This window comes from Anastrepha obliqua, chromosome 5, assembly GCF_027943255.1.
Source record: "Anastrepha obliqua isolate idAnaObli1 chromosome 5, idAnaObli1_1.0, whole genome shotgun sequence".
Classification (NCBI taxonomy): Eukaryota; Metazoa; Arthropoda; class Insecta; order Diptera; family Tephritidae; genus Anastrepha; species Anastrepha obliqua.
This window is the reverse complement of record NC_072896.1, coordinates 96,390,757-96,410,724: the sequence shown is the minus strand read 5'-3', so window position 1 is coordinate 96,410,724 and position 19,968 is coordinate 96,390,757. Positions and strand designations below refer to the sequence as shown.

Here is a 19,968-nt window from a genome sequence, read left to right as displayed (position 1 = left end):
CTCCTCTTATACCCACTCAGATGTGGTTCGATCCTGTCTCTTATCTCTTAACGAGATAAGTGTTCAGAATTCTGTCCAAGTTATCTGGATACCGGGTCACAGTGGATTCGAAGGTAACTGCAAAGCTGATGAGCTCGCAAGAGCTGGAGCTGCGCAATCATATGTTAGTAACTTACCCACAATCCACATTCCGCTCTCAACATGTAAAATGCTCATCGATCGAGAATTTCACAGCATTGCTGATCGGAGGTGGCGAGTGGAAACTACTTGCGTTACGATCAGACAAATCTGGCCATCCTACAATCTGAAACAGACAAAAACCCTTATAAGTCTTTCGAAACACGAACTAAGGCATATAACATCTCTTATCACCGGCCACTGCCTTTTGGGCACTCACGCACGTCGGCTCGGGGTTCCTCAACACGACCTGTGCAGATACTGCGAGGACGAAGATGAGGAAGTATCGAGCAGACATTTGCTGTGCAGTTGTCCGGGTCTTGCCAGAAGTCGACTCGCTCTTCTAGGCTCTCCAACAATTGACAATCTTTCAGTACTCTCGGACCTGAAAATCGAATCTCTCATCAAATTTTCGAAACGAATTAATATCTTTGACCAAAATCTACAATAAAAATCTCGGTTAGGTGGGGAAATCATTTAAAATAATGAGCTCTAGGGCAACACAACGGACCCAACTTGCGGTCTATGTGGCACTCCGATGCGGGGTCACCCTTAAACCAACCAACCAACCAAAGTCGGGTATTGTGGGCACCATTTTACACATATATATAATTGGCCCGTACACCCTTTTTGGGTGTTTGGCCGATCTCCTCCTCCTATTTGTGGTGTGCGTCTTGATGTTGTTGCACAAATGAAGGGGCCTACAGTGTTAAGCCGACTCCGAACGGCAGATAGCTTTTTCATGGCAGAAATACACTCGGAGGTTTGCCATTGCCTGCCGAGGGGCGACCGCTATTAGAAAAATGTTTTTCTTAATTTTGGTGTTTCATCATTTTATTTTACCTTGATCTGCCAAAATAATCGTAATGAAAAAGCGATTTTTTTCTTTCTAACACATATTGAATTATCTTAACATTTTATTGCAAAATATACCCTCATATAATCGTTTTCATATTTTCATATAGAAAAACTGAAACCACCATTAAATCTAAAAGCATTTTTACATTTTCTTTTGGTAAACCCATAGCTATATTAAAAGCCGTTCCCGTTGGAGAGCGAAAACTAAACTCATTTTTTGTGCCTGCGCAGGTGTCCATACAGCCAACCTTTCCCTGCACATTTCCTAAGGACCGAACATTTGTTTGGCACTTTATTTCTTTCCGCCAATTGAAACGCCAGGGAACGATTATCGTGTCTTGTGAAGCCGCAAAGTCTTGATTCCATTTCTAATCTATACTTTACAAGGTCTTTTTCTGTGGCTTCGTCCAGTATTGTCTTACATCCAAGTGGGGTTTTTAAAAGCAGGCTAGGGGATGCATTACTCCTTGCCATTCTTTGCAATGTAAAACGCGGCACATCTAAAGTCTTTGATGCAAAATGTGTGCCCATCTCCTCATTCCTAACAACTAAATGGCTTTTTTCATCAAACCGGGGTCCCATTTCCTTATTTCTCCATTTTTAGCTTATCTAAATATGTATAATTGGGAAATATAAAACAGGCAAATTAACGAGAATTAGGAAAATACTATTGGAGTAATGTGGGCTACTAGTTCACAGTACCCGATGCTGACTAGCCCACATCAGCCACTGTACCACCTACAAGAAAAAAGTATTACAAATTCAGAAAGAATTTCTTACCGCATTAAAAAATGCAGAATAGTTTAATAATTCTATCTGAACTTTCACACTCTAAAAATAATCACTTGCTAAAAAATACCATTAATATTACACGCCACTGAAAAACAAATCGACCGCACTTTACAAAATATTTTGATCAATTGCTCATCAATGTTCGTTATTATGAAAAATACAGACGTTGACCACATTATCCGAATAGTCCACAATACCCGATCTTACTCTACACAAGGGGAGTTCAAAAAGTTATCGGGTTGAGTCGAGCAGGATCATTCTAACTATGCTAGAGAAAGCCTTCAATATTACTGAAAAAAAATCTATTTCTATTGCATGCCGAAATTCCGGTTTCAAGGTATACTGGTATACCTAGTATGACCCATAGAGTAAAATATTTGCATAATTGTATGTGTAAATTTAAGTACTATATTTTTCGGAGCCTCATAGATCAGAAAATATTACTTATATCTTTCCCTAAGGAGCTAAAATTAAATTTTCAACTTACTTTGGGTCGCTCGTATAAACTCAAACAAACTTACCTATAGTCATTAGTTTGATAGGAAAATCCATTTACAATAAATAAATTAAATTTTAATCAATAAACGAATTGCTATGTAACATATTATTTTCTGCCATCTCCAGCACTAGCTCAAAATTGCTTACTAATTTTAACTAATTCATTTTAATTATTATTTATTTTTTTTTGGCATGTACTGCCATGACGAAATTCAAAACCAATTTCTAAAAATGTTTAGGCTTAAAAAGAGTGCCCTTCATTTTTTACAACTACTTGCATACATATTTTCGTTATTTACTTTTGATATTTTGGTCATTGGGCCATAAATTTTTCATGTCAATCAAAAATGCTTTCCTTACATAAATTAGACCTAAATACTTTTACAACTCGAAAGCCAAATAAAAATAAATCAAAAACTACCGCAAGTTTTAAATGTTCATCACGTACGCATGCGCATTCTGCTGCTTGTTTATAAACAATATTCGCTGCTAATAAGAAATAATTTATAATTACTTTTTCCTCTTTTCTTCCTAAAAGGTCGAGGTTGGTACGTAGGTATGCTTGCTTATTTGTAATGTTTACTCTGACAATGCATACTTCGCCCACGCATAACCTTTAAGTTTTGTAGGGCAGCATTACAAAAATTATAGTTGATTGATTAGGAATCGATTGTTTAGAAATTGCATATTCGAATTATACATAAACCGAAATATATTCTGTCATAAAACTACTGGGGATTAGTCAGTAAAGCACAACACATTTATTATTCACTTAAGTTTATTAGATCGCCTTCAAAGTACGACTCTTTCAGAAAATTCATTCGATTATCTATGGCAAAGAATAATTTAATACTCAAAAAAGATTTCTCATACACCTTTCCAGCAACTGACTTCACCTTTCTTCATGATTTCTATTTAATGTCATTTATCACTGAAAATGCGCTCGTAAAATTGATAATTTAGTTTTGAAAAAATCGTAACCCAGAGCCCTATCAGATGACTGATAAAGTGATTTCTGAACAAATGTGTTCACGAAAAATGCATGATATTTTCAGACCAAACCGAAATTTGTTCAACAAATCTGGTCTTTTCCGATGTATTTGGTCTTTTCTGATTATTAGCTTTTATTAATAGGTTCACCATTTTTTTTTTTAATTTTAACAATTCCTGTAAGTTGGCCTTTCAATGATCAATTTCGGGTACTTTTTTGGCAGAGTGTATTACTAACCGAATTCGATGCTGAATTTATTCTTTGAAGGTGAACAGGTTTAGGGCTGATATCCCTCCATATAAAACTTGTTTTTTAAACAGCGACCTGCCCTTATTGGGAAACCCTTTATATGTGTTATTAGCGGCTACCTATTTATGCATATTAATTCATAAAAATTTACTAAACAATTTTTATTGGTTTGAATTCTTCACACTCGTAACTATGGAGTTCAGATAAATCGACTTGTCTGACTTTAGCGCATTTTTGTTTTGGATAAACAAACTTTCTTGTTTGTATTTTTATATATTTAAAATTTTTTTTTATTTTATATTTTGATTAAAAAAATTTTCACAAAGACTCTCATCAAGCAGTTGGAAAACGTATGGCATTACAACTCAGCAATTACAGGTATTAACAGGTAGCACGTGCTAGGTCGACTTAAATTATTTTGTCGAAAGTATTACCCTGATGAGTATTTCCATCAACCCCTTCTCACTCACCTTCTTGTACTAGTTTCTTGCAAACTGGTCGTGCGCTGACCGATTTATAACCCGCCGAGTACGAACAATTCACATAGCTCCAGTAGCGCTGTTGATCGGAAATGAATTCGGGATCGAAGGGATCATCGCAGAAGCCGCCATTGGAAACATCGGTTGAGCAGCGCCAACATTTTAATAAAGCATTGACTGTAATGGAAAAAATTAAATATTTTAAATTAAATCAAGTTAAGTTCGAGTTAAATACTAGTTGAAATACATATGCACTTCATGAAGCTTAAAGTAGGTTTTAATCCTTAAAGGGATTTTTTTTATATGGAAGAAAACGTCCAACACCAAACATCCAAAATCAACGCGATTTTTACTCTACTTGAAATTTGTACTTGGAATACTATATTGTGCCAAAATTTAATGGGCTGTAAAACAGCGTACTCCTAATTGTTCTATGTAAATTCTGGTTAAAAAGTTTGCAATTTAGATGAATTAAAAAAAAATGTGTGTGTTGAAATATAGTTTCTACTACTACAAAAATCGTATAAATCTATGTTTCACACTTTGTGCGAATTAAAACTAAAATTTAAAAAAAATTATAAAACATTAGAAAAAAAAGTGTATATGAAAACAAAAAAAGTAGTTTAATGAAATAAATTAAATAATAAAAATAAAATTTTAAAAATAAAAAAGTATGAAAAAAAAATTTATTAAAACCAAAAAAATTAAAACAAAAGTTAAGTTGGAAAAAGATTTTTTCTTAAATTAATATCAAAATATAATATATTTAAAAAATATATATATTTAAAAAAATATGAAAAAAATTATTAATTAAATTTTTTGATTTTAATTTAGTTTTATATTTTTCTATTTTCCAAATTTTTTTATTTTTTTCATATTTTTTGAATTTGAATATAAATTTTATTTTTATTTTATTTAATTAAAACTTTGTTTTTGGTTTTTTTTTAAATTAAATTTTAATTTTTTTATTTAAGAGTTTTAATTAAATAAATTGTAAAGACTTATTAATAAATCCTTGTGCTATAATTATTTAACGCAGCGTATGTAAGTAAAAGCAAGATAATCGCCTTTACAAGAATTAGCAGCCTAAGTCTAGGAAACCAGAATAAGTTATGTAGAGGTAAGTCGGATCCCCTAGATCTCTTCTGCAAATGCTTAGGGGCCTGCTCCACTTTAAGGCTCAAAGCGAGCTCACAATGGAGGACTGTCACACATAGACATTCAACCATCTTAGACTCCTACACGGATATACTCAGTGACTGTGATTATCACCCTCGCATTCTTTGCTTCGAAAGGAATTTCCTAACGAAAATCCCTTCTAGACTGGAATAATTTAAGGAAGATCCAACACCCAACACACCCGTTAAGATCTACACTGACGGATTTAAAATGGAATCGGTGTAGGATCAGGGTTATTTTGCGAAGAGTTTTCTCTTAGTGAATCTTTTAAACTGTCGATCACTGTAGTGTTTTTGAAGCGGAAATAAACGCTATTCATGAAGCCTTAAAATCGTTAAAGATAAACAGAATATCATCAACGGATATCTACATTATATCAGACAGCCAAGCTGCCATACGATCCCTGCATGCATTCCACATAATATCAATTAGTGTTTTACGTTGTCGCCAATCTCTTAATGAGATAGCCAAACAATATCGTATTGTCTTATGCTCCAGGTCACAGAGATATATCAGGGAACTGTAGGGCTGAACAACTTGCAAGAGAAGGTACCTGTATGCCAGACATAAGTAATTTTATCGAGGTACCTCTCGCAACTTGTACGCTTCTCTTTAGGGACGCATTAATCAGTTCTGTAAATAAAAGATGGATTGGCATTAACACCTCCGAAATTGCTAGGCAAATATGGCCAGGGCTAAATTTACGTCTGTCCAAGAGTATTATAAAACTGAGTACACTTCAAATCAGGACCTTAGTAAGGGCTCTCACAAGACATTGTCTCATAGGAAATCATGCAAGGAGATTAGGTGCTTACGCGCATGATTTCTGTCGTAGCTGCAGAAATGAGGAGGAGTTGGAAACAATTCAACACCTCTTTTGCACATACCCAGCTCTAGCCAGAAGCAGGAACCGATTTTTAAAATCCAAATTCTTAACGAATTAGGTATCAACAACCATTTACGACTTGTCAAAAGCTCAGGATGGTTCAATATGGAAGGGGAAGTTTAGTCCAACCCCCGCGGCTCACAACGGACCCATTTCGTGGCCTAAGTGGCATCGTTGTCTCTATGTGCGATGCGGCTGCCAAACCTAACCTAACCTAAGTCAGGTAAATGTGGAGCTTTTTGGAATTTCATTAACATCGCTTTTAGCGATAACTGGTAGCATATAAAATGAAGGGTGTGAGTCGGTGCCGTGTCGCGATAAAGAAATAACCAATATGATGTCTACAATGTCGCTTTCGCTGAATATTCTTGCTGAAAAGCTTTAGTATATCCACTTAGCATTCTTCATTTAGTATAATAATTGTCTAGCGAAAGGCATTCGAAGTGAGCCACACGAAATAGTGAACAAAACTTTGATTCTAGACTAGCGAGATCTTTTTGTTTCTTTTTTTGTGACAAAAGGTTGAGATTTTTTTAATAAAATTATATATAGTTAATAAATTCAATTTCGTAAAATATGTTTCAAGACGAAAAAATAAATATTTCACTTCGAATAAATTCTTATTATACAATTTTATGAAACCAGAACCGAGTTTTCTTCATCAAAAGTAATCGTTGTCAAAGCGCTCTCAAAATACTTTGGCTGTGCTGAAATTTTCTTCAAAAGATCTGGTTTCTCTTTCAAACAGTTGTAGAATTTTAAGCATCTTTGTTTCAAATTATGTTTAGTGAACAAGAAAGATTTCAGCGTTTTGACTTGTAAGTATATTTTTTTCGGTCATCCAGATACTTTTAACTGCTAAAAAGACCCCTTTGGCTGGCGCAAATGTCGCCTCGTAGAGCTAAAGCATATTTAATGAAAACCCCGATTTCCGTAAAGCGTGCGCCATTTTTCAAAATATATTTGAAGCACTGAAGCATTCGTCAGACGGTGCATTTTCTGGTGCATAAAAAATACTTTCTTCTTCGGTAGTTCAAAGAGAGTTATGGGGGTTAGGATTTGCTCAATGGAGGGCAGTTCTCCGTATAAAAGCCAACTTGCATATTATTTAGTTTAAATCTACATATTGTTATTGCCTTGAACTTTCATTGCCATCCCTTGACTACTATTAATGCATCCCGCCCGAAAATGGAGTTTCTCCAACGAACAGCCGGCAAATGGTTATGCGATTCCAGACAGACTTAAATGTTTTTTTTGCTAGTCTGTGAAGTGTCATTCGTAAATGCAAAGTCGCTGTCAATAATCAAGGCATTTCTTTAGTCATAACATTGAGATATTGTTTTTGCAAAAAAATTCAGCATTCTCGACTACGCCACTGATTGTGTTGTGAATCTTTAAGTCACCAGTTGAGGTTTAAGAATTGAATTAATATACAAATCTGAAACTTACTGAGCTATTAATTGGAATAAGTGAAATAATTTATGCCGCCCGGTTTTCGTGAAATGCACTCATAACGTTAATTCACTTGCATAAGCTGTCGTTTTGAAAAAAAGGTTGTGATTTATGTTTATATTAAAACACAGAGCGCTCTTATTAATAAACAATTCTAACAAAAAATTAACTGATGCGTGCAAAGGCAAAAAAACTCGACACAAAATGTAAATCAACTATTTAGTGAAACAAAAAAAAAATATTAAATTTATTGCACACGACTCCCTCCTCAACATTTCATATCGCTACACTTTTATTTTCACGGCGGTTGCCCACCCTTATAAATGAGCTGTCAGCTTGAATGGATAATCATCTTACAGGTGCTTAGACGTAAACAAAAGCGGATAATTGTAATGCAAATCTGGTCTGGAAATGTTAAGCTAAAATGGAATTAATTTAATTTAAAAAGGGCGTATGCGGCACTCAAATAAATGCGACTCATTTTTTCATCACTAATTATTTTAATTGCTAATGGCGCGAAGTGACTGTACTGTGTGCGTGTTTTTTTATTTGAAATGGAGAGTTGGAATGTAAGGCAAAATTTGAGCTGAATATTAAAGGTAATGCGAATAAAAATGAGAACAAGTACAAGCTGGCGCAAAATTAACCATTCTATTTAATTTTTGCATAACTTTTTTAATAAATAAAAACAAAAAATATTGTGAGTGATGAAAACTTTTTTCACCTTTACTCGATTGCTTGTTTGTTTATATACTGTCGCTCTGTAGTTCCCAAGTGTCAAAAATTATAAATCTCCCGATAAAGTGATTAATTTTGCGCCACCTTGCAAAAAGTAAAATAAAATAACTGGTGTACCCAACGGAGATTTTTCAACAAATTTTATTCATAAATCCTAGAGAAGGTAATTTTTTACCGATTTTAATTATTTTTAGCTCAAAATGCTAGTAAATGATTTCGGAGGAGTTTGTGTAAACCCGAATTTCAAGTTTTTTTTTTATTTTATCAAAACACACCCTTGAGGGGAGGTATTGTTGTGAAAAATTTTTAAAATAAAAACTTGTATGTATTCAGCGACGCCAATTGGACACACCAAGAGAAGTCAAGTTGTCCACTTGATCTTTCCAACGCAAAGGAGGCCTTCCTTTTCCTCTGCTACCACCAGCTGGTACCGTATCGAATACTTTCAAAGCCGGAGTTTTTGTATCCATTCGGACAACATGACCCAGCCAACGTAGCCACTGGATCTTTATTCGCTGCGTTATGTCTATGTCGTCGTAAAGCTCATACAGCTCATCGTTTCATCGCCTGCAATATTCGCCATTGCCAACGTGCAAAGGTCCCAAAATCTTACGCAGAATCTTACTCTCAAACACCCCAAGCGTAGCTTCATCGCGGTTAGCACTTAAAAAAAAAACGTAGAATTAATTTGTGTTTAGACACTGATCGCTCACCGACGAGTTCCAGGAAGATCATCCAAAGTCAGTTGTCGTGTCAGAAAATATCGATTCTGTGCACGAAATGATTGAGCAAGATCGTCATATCATATACCTTGAGTTTGGAGCATCCTTTGCCTTAAGTATGGCAAGCATCAATAAGATTTTGCATAATCACCTTGTGCTGAAAAAAGTGTGTTCCCGTTGGCTCCCATACAATTTAAAACACGACTTTGAAATGTGACCGGTATATTTGTATTGTACGAGTAGGATCAAATTATATGCCAAATAGCATCAACAATTTTATTTATGTGTAAAAACAATTTATGTATTTTTCATTATTTAAGGGAACAGATACCTGTGAACGGCCATATTTTCCCTGATTTTCATTAAAATTATTTAAAATAAAGAAGTCAATATATTTTTTTCAAAATTGGCATACAGTTTATTTATACATTAAAATAATATAAATTTTTTTTTATATAATTCATTTAAAATAGCGGATGTAGGTACACTCAATTCTTCCAGGAAGGTCGCAGCAGAGTTTCACAATCAGCGGGCATTTAAGGATCGGCGTCGGTGACCTTACATACAAAAAACCTTTTTTTTGTTTATTGATGTCATAGTTTCTATATGAATTAATAACAAATGGAAATAAAAAAAAATCGCGAGCGAATTTTCCTACTATTTTTGCTTTGAAAAAATAATTTTTTCGGGAAATTTTCGAAAACTTGTAAATTCATAAAAAAGATGTGTGCAAAATTTCAGGGAGATCGGTCAAAAACTTTTCGAGTTACCGTGTACGCCAATTCGAAAAATATAGTTTTGAGAAAAACGTTTCTAAATTTCGAATACAGGAAAATTCAACCTCTCCCAGCGCTCGAACGCAAAGAATAGAGTCGTCACGGTTGACGATCTATAACATAAGAAATACATAAATTTACGTTCTAAAAATTGTTTGACATATTCTTAAGGGTTATATTGTATTTTATGAAAACAAAAAAAAAAAATTTTTTCGAAATTTGACAGGTATCTGACCCCTTAAATAGCAGTAACGAATACATTTATTTATTATTCAGAAAAAAATGGTAAGTATTACAGATCCCAAAACTCTAGCACATCAATATTTTTGCCAGTTTTGACTTTTTTTATTTATTTGTTTATGTTTTTTAATGCTCATTACTCTAACAAAAACACATAAATCCAATTTCCAAATTTCTTTGGAAAAATCAGAAGAATTACTAAAGTTTTCTACCCAATTTCACGGTTTTTCAATAGTTGTATAGCTTATTAAATTTATTAAATTAAACTAAATTCAAAATTCCATTGATTTTTTATAATTTTTTCCTTGTCGGTGTCGCGCATTTTCTCGATTTAAGATTAAATATCGAGCTTAAACTAATTAAAATTTAACTACTTATAAAGTAGTCGTTTTTTAGTTATTTTACTGTTAATTTATGCTCGCTTTGATATGAAATGTAAGATATTTTACTCCAAACACTCAACAAGAAAATAGATTTACTCAGGCACAGAGAAAAAGTATTGAATTCAAATTGTTTGGGGTAAATAAAATTCTAGTTAGATGAAAAATTTATTCATTATTAGCTTCAGTAGTGTTAGCTGAATTTAGCTTTATTAAGCTCGGCCAAAATCGCGTAAGCGGTTATCGCGCCAATTAAGAAGAAGAAGAAGTATTAGGCTGAATGAAATTCGCTTTGAATGCATTGGCGCATTTTATTACATAAACTGGAAATGTAAATATCTTTGAGGAAAATATAGCCAAGCAATGTTGTAAATAATACAAAAGCAAACCCTGTAGGAAAATGGATGCACTAGTACCGCACTCCCGTACTCCTAGTGAATTTTGGTGGTAACCTGCTTAGCTTGTTTTACTTTTTTCATACAACCGACAGTTGAATTTTACATGGCGATCTCTTAATAACTATCAATTACACAGTGCAATCAAATCCAAATAATTTTGATTTTTTTTTTGTGGTCTTATGATATTTTTCGGAAAGGTGCGGTTTATGAGAAAATACGAATTTTACCAAACATTTTTAACAGTAATTTTTTTAATTTTTATTTTTTATTTTTTTTTTTGACCCCTCTCTGTTTAAAATTCTTAATTCATCTGAAATTCTAAAATATTATGGCAAAAACCATAACTGCAATCACCTAAAACTATTTTAAATACAATACTTTTAAATTTTTATGTTGCTTATGTCTCAGCCTTTAATTTGAGCTATAAAACTAAAAAATTTGCTTAATGGTTTTTATTCTATAAGGTTTTCCAATAACAGGTGTTATTGGTGAATGGATTGCGTTATCAAGAGATGATTAAGATTTTTTATAGCCGGAATTGGATGGTATTGATAAGGCAACGTTTATTTTCAACAAGACGGCGCTACGTGCCACACAAGAAACGAAACCATTGATCTTTTACTGGAAAAGTTTCCGGACCGTGTTATCTCTCAAAGAAGTGATCACAATTGGCCACCGAGATCTTGTGATTTTGACTTTTTTCTTTGGGGCCACTTGAAAGAGAAGATCTACGCCAACAGCCCAGGGTCAATTCAAGGCCTCAAAGATGAAATTCGTGGGGCTGTCGAGGACATAGGGCAGCCACTTTGCAATTCGGTTATTGGAAAATTTCATGGAAAGGATATTGTCCTGTAAGCGTGGTCATGGTGGTCATTTGCCTCAAGTTATTTTCCACTATTAACAGCATACCTTTCTCTTTATAATGAAATAAACATCCGGTCATTTATATTAAAAAATAGCATTTTTCTTTTCAAATAACACCTCTTATTAAAAAACCCTTTATAATATTGTACAAATATTGCATTTTTTCTAATTTTGTTGCACAATGTTATTGGTCAAAGACATAGATGCTATCTGGTGCGTAATTATTTTCGATAGTTCCGTTCCAGTGTAAAATTCAGCAATTAACTCTATGAATCGCAAAACAACAGTTGGGTATGGCGTACGCGCCTTCCCGGCGTTTTGAAAATTCATAATGTAATGTAAGAAGGAGTTGCCGTAATAACGGACAGACAAGTGATGTTAGACAAGCGGAATACCCTGGCAATATGTGGATTTTTATACCACCATTTAAATAAGAGTACAAAAAAAATAATATACTATGAGAAACAAAACTGTAGGCTAACTCGAGCTGCTAGTGATGTAAGAATCGACTATTCAGAATATGATCAGATTTTTGAAGCACACAAATGAAAAAAAAAAATTATTGTACAAAAAAGTAATTTTTAATCTCTTTTTTTAATGCTTATAACATAATTTGAAAATTGTACAACTATTTTTTTAACTTAAAATGTCTCATAATTTAGTTTTTGAATTGGAAGAAATCGCAAAATTTTAAGCAGTGACTCAAGTCAAGCGCTTACACATTAAAACCGAAATTTATGCAATTTATTTGATTTGTTTTGTACATAGTAAGACAGAGTCTTGTGGTAGTACATCTTCTTATAATTCTATAATACGAGGATGGTATACATAGAAGTGCTACTTAGATTTAATACTATTTTAACTATTAAACTTATAGACTAAAACTTAGAGTAGTAAGTGAGAAGAAGAGAAAGATGGTGGGAATGGGGAAGGAAATGGGGATTTAAGGTTAGAAGTAGTTAGAAACTGCGGTTTTAAAGCACCTTGCTTGTTTTATAAGTTTTATTGTAGTTGGTATAGAATTCCATAGTTTTATGGCACCAACAAAGAACATGCGTTCTGATTCCAAGTAAGTGTAAGTCGGAACAATTAGATTCAATGTTCGGGTGCACTGGCATTGTTTAATATTTTTATACAGGTACAATGGTTTTTGTGTGTATATTAATTTATGCAGGAACAAAAGAGAGCGTATTTTGAGATACGAGTAGAGGTTATGATCGAGAATCTGTTTTGAGTAGATAGATATATGGTCATATTTCCTTTTTTCAAACACGAAACGCGCTGCATTATTTAAAGCGGTTTGCAATTTTTGTTTCGAATTATTATCAAGCCTGCAATATACTAATTCAGCGTATGATACATGAGGAACAATTAGTGATCTAACAAGTTTTAATTTAGTTTGCCGTGGCAGTAAGTAGGCAGTACAATATAGCTTTCTAAGAATATTATATACCTTGTTTACAACAAAGTTTACATGGTCAACGCATGATAATCTTGAATTTATTCTGAAACCCAGGTTAGTTACTATGTCATCAAAGTTAATATTTACTTCATTAAGTAATATTGGCGGCAAAGAGCTAAGGTCATAGACAATTAGACAAAAACTTCCGAACAAACAAATTTCGCCAACGCTAGAAAGCCTGAAAGTGTCAAAATGATTAGCTGTGCTCAGGTCCACTGTTTGTCACAAACCGGTGATTCAATTAAAAATAAAAATTGTTTGATGCTAGTGCAATTTTTTTCCATATATGAAGCAGAGGTTTTTGTATGAAGTAAAGGTTCAATACCGTAACCAAGCAAGTTTTCCAAAACCATCGCAATTTTTGAGATACCTCAAACTTCAATTCATTATATTATATTAAAATTAAATTGGCTATAAAACTGTGTACTCAAAAGTTGTATACAAATTCTGATTAAAAAGTTGGACACTGCGATGAAATTTTCTGAATTTTGTACGAAGTTTGGCAGCTTGACTTGTATGGCTTAGATTAAGAAATGAAGTACATATATTTTTTGTTGAAACTTAGGTAAAACATGTGTCAAAATCTATGATCACAAGGCTGCGGCGTTTTATGGTTCTCTTGAATGTGCTATGAGAAGCGAAATTTTATTCTCAAGAGAATCATAGTTTTTAGTCAAGAACTTATCTTTGGGAAAACTCATATATAGGAAAACTCATACTCTCTACATTGTACATTGGGAAAAAGGTTGAGTATAAGTTATGTAGTACTAGAGTTCCAGCTTGACGTGATTGGGTTGACAATATGCCTAATCGGAAAATTGATTACGGTTCTTTACTGATGGCTCAAAGCTTGACGGTAAAGTTGACTTTGGCGTCTACTGTAAGAAGACAAAATTAAGCGTTCCGGCTTGTTGTTGTTGTTATTCCTGTAATTGCTTACTAAACCCTGTCAGGGTGATATAGTTACCGGTCGTGTTCGTCTAGCTCATCTAACGGTACCTTTGCCTACCTACGTGCTCTTTGGACAGGTTGGGTCCAGAGGTAGAGGGCTGTTAGTATCGTCTCGTCTTCCTAATCACTGTAGCGTTTTTCAGACTGAAATTCCACTCATTAAGGAAGTAGCTGTCTGGCTAAGCAAAAATGTGACTACCCTTAGGGAAATCTGTATTTATTCTGATAGTCAAGCGGCTATAAAATCTCTTAGTGGGGTTGCCACTAATTCCATGATTACTCGTGCGTCTCTTAATGAGATGGTGAAATATTTCCGCATATATTTTATATGGGTGACGGGGTATAGTGACATAGTGACAGTTACCCAGAGAGAGTACTCCGACTTGGTATGGAAAATGTAGGGTATATATATATGAAATGAAATATATATATATATAATTGGCGCGTACACCCTCTTTGGGTGTTTGGCCGAGCTCCTCCTCCTATTTGTGGTGTGCGTCTTGATGTTGATCCACAAATGGAGGGACCTACGTTTTCAAACCTCCTCCAAACGGCAGATATTTTTTATGAGGAGTTTTTTCATGGCAGAAATACACTTGGAGGTTTGCCATTGCCTGCCGAGGGGCGACCGGTATTTAGACCGTATTTTATAGTCTGTATTCACATCTATCTTGGGAACCGGATAGTTTGTTTTTGATACAAGATGCAGCGCAAGCGTCTGGTGTGTTTTCTTTTAGCGTAGAGTAGCGTAACTCTATACCAATTTTTGAAGCCTCGAAATCAATGAAATTCTCTAAAGCTTCAACAACGCCGAAGCCCGTAAAATTTAGTTTAATGCACGAGCTCTGTTGTATCAAAAGCCATAGCAACGCACTATGTTTGCTTTCACTCTTCGGCTTTGGCACCGTCACCTTCTTAAGACAAATGTCGCTCTCGCACTTAGTACAAAGTTCTGCAGAAGCTGTCTTGAGGACGAGGTGGAATCATCTCAACACCTTCTTCTGAGCTGCCCTGACCTCGTCTGGCAAAGATTTCGACATCTGGGCTCTGATTTTTTTCGCAACGCCTGCGGATGTAGCGGGTTTAAATATCACAAACCTGGTGAAATTCATCAGCAGCTTTTTGCGGCTAATTACGAACGTAAATCAGCCACCGTCGGCGTCATTGTAGGTGCATGGTCATCATCCTTTAATCCCAAGGCTCTTTCTTCCTTCCCTTCTCCTTTCTCTTCTCCCCTGTATGGCATGACCACGGACGAATTTTGAATATTTGTCCAAGTGGGCCACAAGCTAGGGCAGCCATTTAACCTAACATAATCTAGGTCAGTCTTTGCGATCTCTGACATTAGTTCCGTGCCAGAAATTTTGTGTCACTTTTTCATATTTGTTTCCCTGCCGGGTGCTTACGCATAAATGACACACAAATTTATCACCACCAGCCTCCGAGTGGCCACTTACTATGCAATGTGCCACAACTCAGTTCATTTACTCTGCGGCGAGCAAGTCTACAGTAGTCGGCTATGTTATAGCTTTAGCCTGAGTGTCATAAACCACTGGGAAATGATATAGTGGCACGTTAAAATTTAAATTAATCAGTTCTATGTGAACTTAAGATTGGCCGTTGAGATTACACGGCAAATGCATGAAATTTTATACAGGAAGGCGAGTGAGGCGAGTGGGTATAACTACAATCTTGGGTAAGTGCGAGTGCAGGCATATCCATGGAAATGTATAAGCGTATGTATGTATGTATATGTAAATACTTGAAAACGTATTTTATTACTTTGTGGTACATAAACTACCCATTTGCTTGAATCTCTTAGGCTAGAAACTAATTTGACAGATTCGCCTTGCGGTTGAAATATTTGGCAGGTCTGCTAGACAACTTACAAGAAGCTTATAAAAATGTCAGAGTGTGAATGTTTTGTTTTGAAAAATATGTTCATACTTCATTGAAATGAAAACGTTGGAAATGTAAGAGAGCCAGTGTAAGAAATCAGAGTTATTTTATTTTTGTTTCATTCATCTCTTGCATTGATATACCGGCTCAAAACCGGCGGCGAGTTTTAAAGTAATGTAGCCACTTTGCTTGCTTAACAGGTTGTTATGCCTGTTTTCCAAAGCGATATGCTGGCAGCCACACAAACTTACATGCATACATACATATATGAATAACTAAATGCTTAAAACTTTATTCGTACAAACAGACGTATGCACACACATACATACATTTGGAAACAGATGGCAAGTATTGCTTGTATATCGACTCTTTCAATCGCCTATCAATTAGTGAGCCACTTTGTTTGATCGAGTGAGCTTTGAGTTATCCCACAGCTACGTCAATATTCGCTGTTGGGCTCTTATTCAAAATGTGGATACATTTTTGTGTGGCCAGGGAATTGGAGATGAAAGCTAGGAATTGGTTGTGGATCGAATGCACTTATCGGAAAAATGACCTGGCCAAAGGATCGTTGGATCGCAAATCGCATTATTCTACACGTCATGGCCCTCCACGTTTAGTTTGGTTGAACTCTCATCATGCGGTGACTGTCACTCGACATATGGCGTGCACAACTTTCGCTCAATGGAAACGATTCACTGGCGCTGCTGTGGACGTTAGTAAGAGCGAAGAGTGTTAAGAGCTTTTGTTGTTGTTAATAGAGTTATTGTGGTTTTCTGAATAAAATTTATTCAGATATTTTATACAAATAAAACAAATTTACGCCCATGCATATGTATATGTATGTGTGTGTGTGTAATGTGAGTATAGCAAATTTATAACTCATTTTTTATTCAAAAGCAATATTACTAAGGTAAACTTTGGAAAGAAAGATAAGTAAGTAGGTATAAGTGGCAGCCTGACTCCATACCAACTCACTTAGACCATTGCCGATTTATTGTGATACCACAGTCGCAGTTTACCTGCTACTCCTGTGTTAAGTGCACCTTGTTTTAAGTGCAAACCCATCGATCTGGCTTCCACTCATATCTCTAAGGTCATCTGTATCATGAAAGAACGATGAGCCACAGTATCTAAAACTAGTGACAGGCCACTCAAGAGAGTAACAGAGGAGACATCTGAGGCGAGCGGTAGTGCCTTATCTCACTAGTTAGTCTGCTTAACAATTTCCTGATATGTCACTATGCCTTGTCACCCATATAAAATGGATGCAGAAATATTCCACCATCTCACTAAGAGACGCCCGACATTTACGAGCAATGATGGTATTATAAATTATACATTTTTTTTTTTTGATTTTTAACTCTTTAGTGTCTCTAAAGTGAGCTTTTAGAATTAGTTTTGGAAAGATTTTCAAATGAAAATATTTTGGAGCAAACGTTTCTGTGGAATTTTACAGTTGAAATTTTGTGCGAAAGTTAAATATTTACAAAATAAAACGTAAAAAGGCTTTAAAAGCGTTTTCCTTGAACTCTAACATTAAATAGTGGCAAGTCTTTAATCTCTATTATAATATAAAGGGTGGGTAAATTTCAAGGCCCGATATTGAATGCAAACCACACCCAAACGTGAATTTTCTTTCTACATTTCATTTGACATTTTCTCAATTTCAGACTAATTCAATTTTAACCATTGAAAGATACAGAATGGTGGCAGGAAATGGCAACAGTGAATGACCAATTTTCGACGAAAATCATCTTCAGTGATGATCATTTTCATCATCATTTCACCTCAGTGGATTCGTCAATAAGCAGAATTACCGCATTTGGGCGAATGATAATCCAAGAGTGATTGTCGAAAAACCAATGCACGCACAAAGAGTGACTGTTTGGTGCGGTTTATGGGCCGGCGGCATCATTGGGCTATATTTTTTCCAAAATGAGGCCGGTCAGGCAGTTACTGTGAATAGTGTTCGCTATCGTGAGATGATAACGAACTTTTTATGGCCCGAATTGGAAGATATGGATGTGGACGATATGTGGTTTTAACAGGACATTGCCACTTGTCACACAGCTAACGAAGCAATGGCTCTTTTGAGCCAAAAATTTGATGGCCGAATAATTTCACGTCGCGGCGATATCAATTGGCCGCCAAGATCATGTTATTTGACACCGTTGGACTTCTTTCTTTGGGGTTATTTGAAAGAAAAGGTGTACGTCGATAAGCCAGCAACAATTCAAGAGCTAAAGGATGAGATAATTCGGCAACTTAACGGTATAGAACCTCAATTATTTGGACCATCGGATGGAAGTGTGCCGCCGAGGCCGTGGCGGCAGTTTGGCCAATATTTTGTTCCATACGTAATTGAACCATACCCATATTATCACAATAAAGTGAAATGATAATAATTTCCTAAAAAGCTTGTATTTTATTCAAAATCAACACCGGCCCTTAAAACTTAACCACCCTTTATATTGCCTGGACTATTTTCTTGACATTTCATGACTCACCATTGCAAGGAAATACGAATTTTGAATTGCTTTCAATTTTCCCCAATTTGTATGTATTTTAAAACCGACTTTAAAATATTTTTTTGAATTTTGTGATTCAGGCTTCAGAAACTTCCAGGCTTTTAAATCTTCCAGGTTATAGAACTCTGCCAGCAAATACGTCTCTTTTTGTACTTAATTTGGAATAAAACACTTGAAATATTTAATGTTGATTTTGTTTTCAACAGCATTAAAGTAATAAAAATTCAATATATAAATAATGGATCTAATATATAAAAGTTACATTTTGTAAAATTGTTTATATAAAGGTATTCTCAGGGGCTGCTATTAAGAATTTGGTCGATAAATTGAGTTGTTGGTGGTGTTGTTGTTGTACGGAAAAGGCTGCTGGAGTAACAGTTCTAGGCCGAATATAAATGCGGGTTGTTCCGGTAACGTAGAACCAACTGCAGTGGGTCAAGACATTTGAGTCGATCAGCCTGATACAACCACGTGTTTCACCGGGTCGTTCCGAATTTGTAATGCGCCGATGTTTCAACAATTGGGGCTATCCACAACGCTCACATCGCCTCTTTTGCCTCAATATTTCGTTTGGAAGCTTAACAAAATGCTACTGGTGCAACCATTCACTTCGCAGGAGATTCGCAAAATTTGTTTCATGATTGTTTGGTTTACATATATGAGATAATACCTTTTTCATGCCAAGCTCATTTTCATTTGTCAGGATACGTCAACAAGAAATACTGGGCTTGTGAAAACTCATCTCTGATTGATAAGAAGCCGTTGCATGCTTAACTTGTCTTTGTTTGGTGCTTTGTAGTCTGGAGACGTGATTGGACTAGTTGTTATTTTCAGCATTGGACTGAAAATGCGGTTACAGTTAATAGATTACGATTTCGAGCGGTGTTAACAATTGAATTTTATCCTATAATTGATGATATGGATATCAATTTAATGTGGTTTTAACGTACGCCGCATGTCACACAGCCACTGAAACATATTTTACCAGAAGGAGATAAAACTCAATAAAATAGGACAAATACATTTATTGAGAGAATTTGGCTCAGAGATATACTCTGATTCCATGAAGGGGCGCAATAGATCTTTCAGATCACAGTGATTCAGATCACCTAATAATAATAATAATAATAGTAATACTAGTAACTGTAAAGGTTTTCTTCCAGTATTGGCCCTAATTCTGGAATTTTTTTAAGGTATCAAAAGCAATCTTTGTACTTCCAATTAAAATCAATAATTAAAAATCTTATCAGCCCCCAAATCTTATCTTTCTCCCACATTTCTTAACTATACCTTTTAATACAAATGGAAGTGCAATGCAAGATTTCTCGCAAAAAACGTTTGACTGGTCGAAAAATCGGCACGCGAAATGCTTAAAAATAATGTCATTTACGCTTCAATTTAACTTCAGCTAAGCCACTTTACGAAAATTCGTAAAAATGTAAAACA

At 35.0% G+C, this 19,968-nt stretch overlaps 1 protein-coding gene across 2 annotated transcripts in view; it reads right to left on the bottom strand.

The window, feature by feature from the left end:
- LOC129248418 (uncharacterized) overlaps positions 1-19,968 on the bottom strand; it is a 66,185-nt gene that overhangs the window by 24,116 nt on the left and 22,101 nt on the right. For both annotated transcript variants that reach the window (XM_054887960.1, XM_054887961.1), the window contains one exon: positions 4,036-4,221. In XM_054887960.1, coding sequence (XP_054743935.1) covers positions 4,036-4,221 — 186 coding nt within the window. The remainder of the gene's footprint in view (positions 1-4,035; positions 4,222-19,968) is intronic.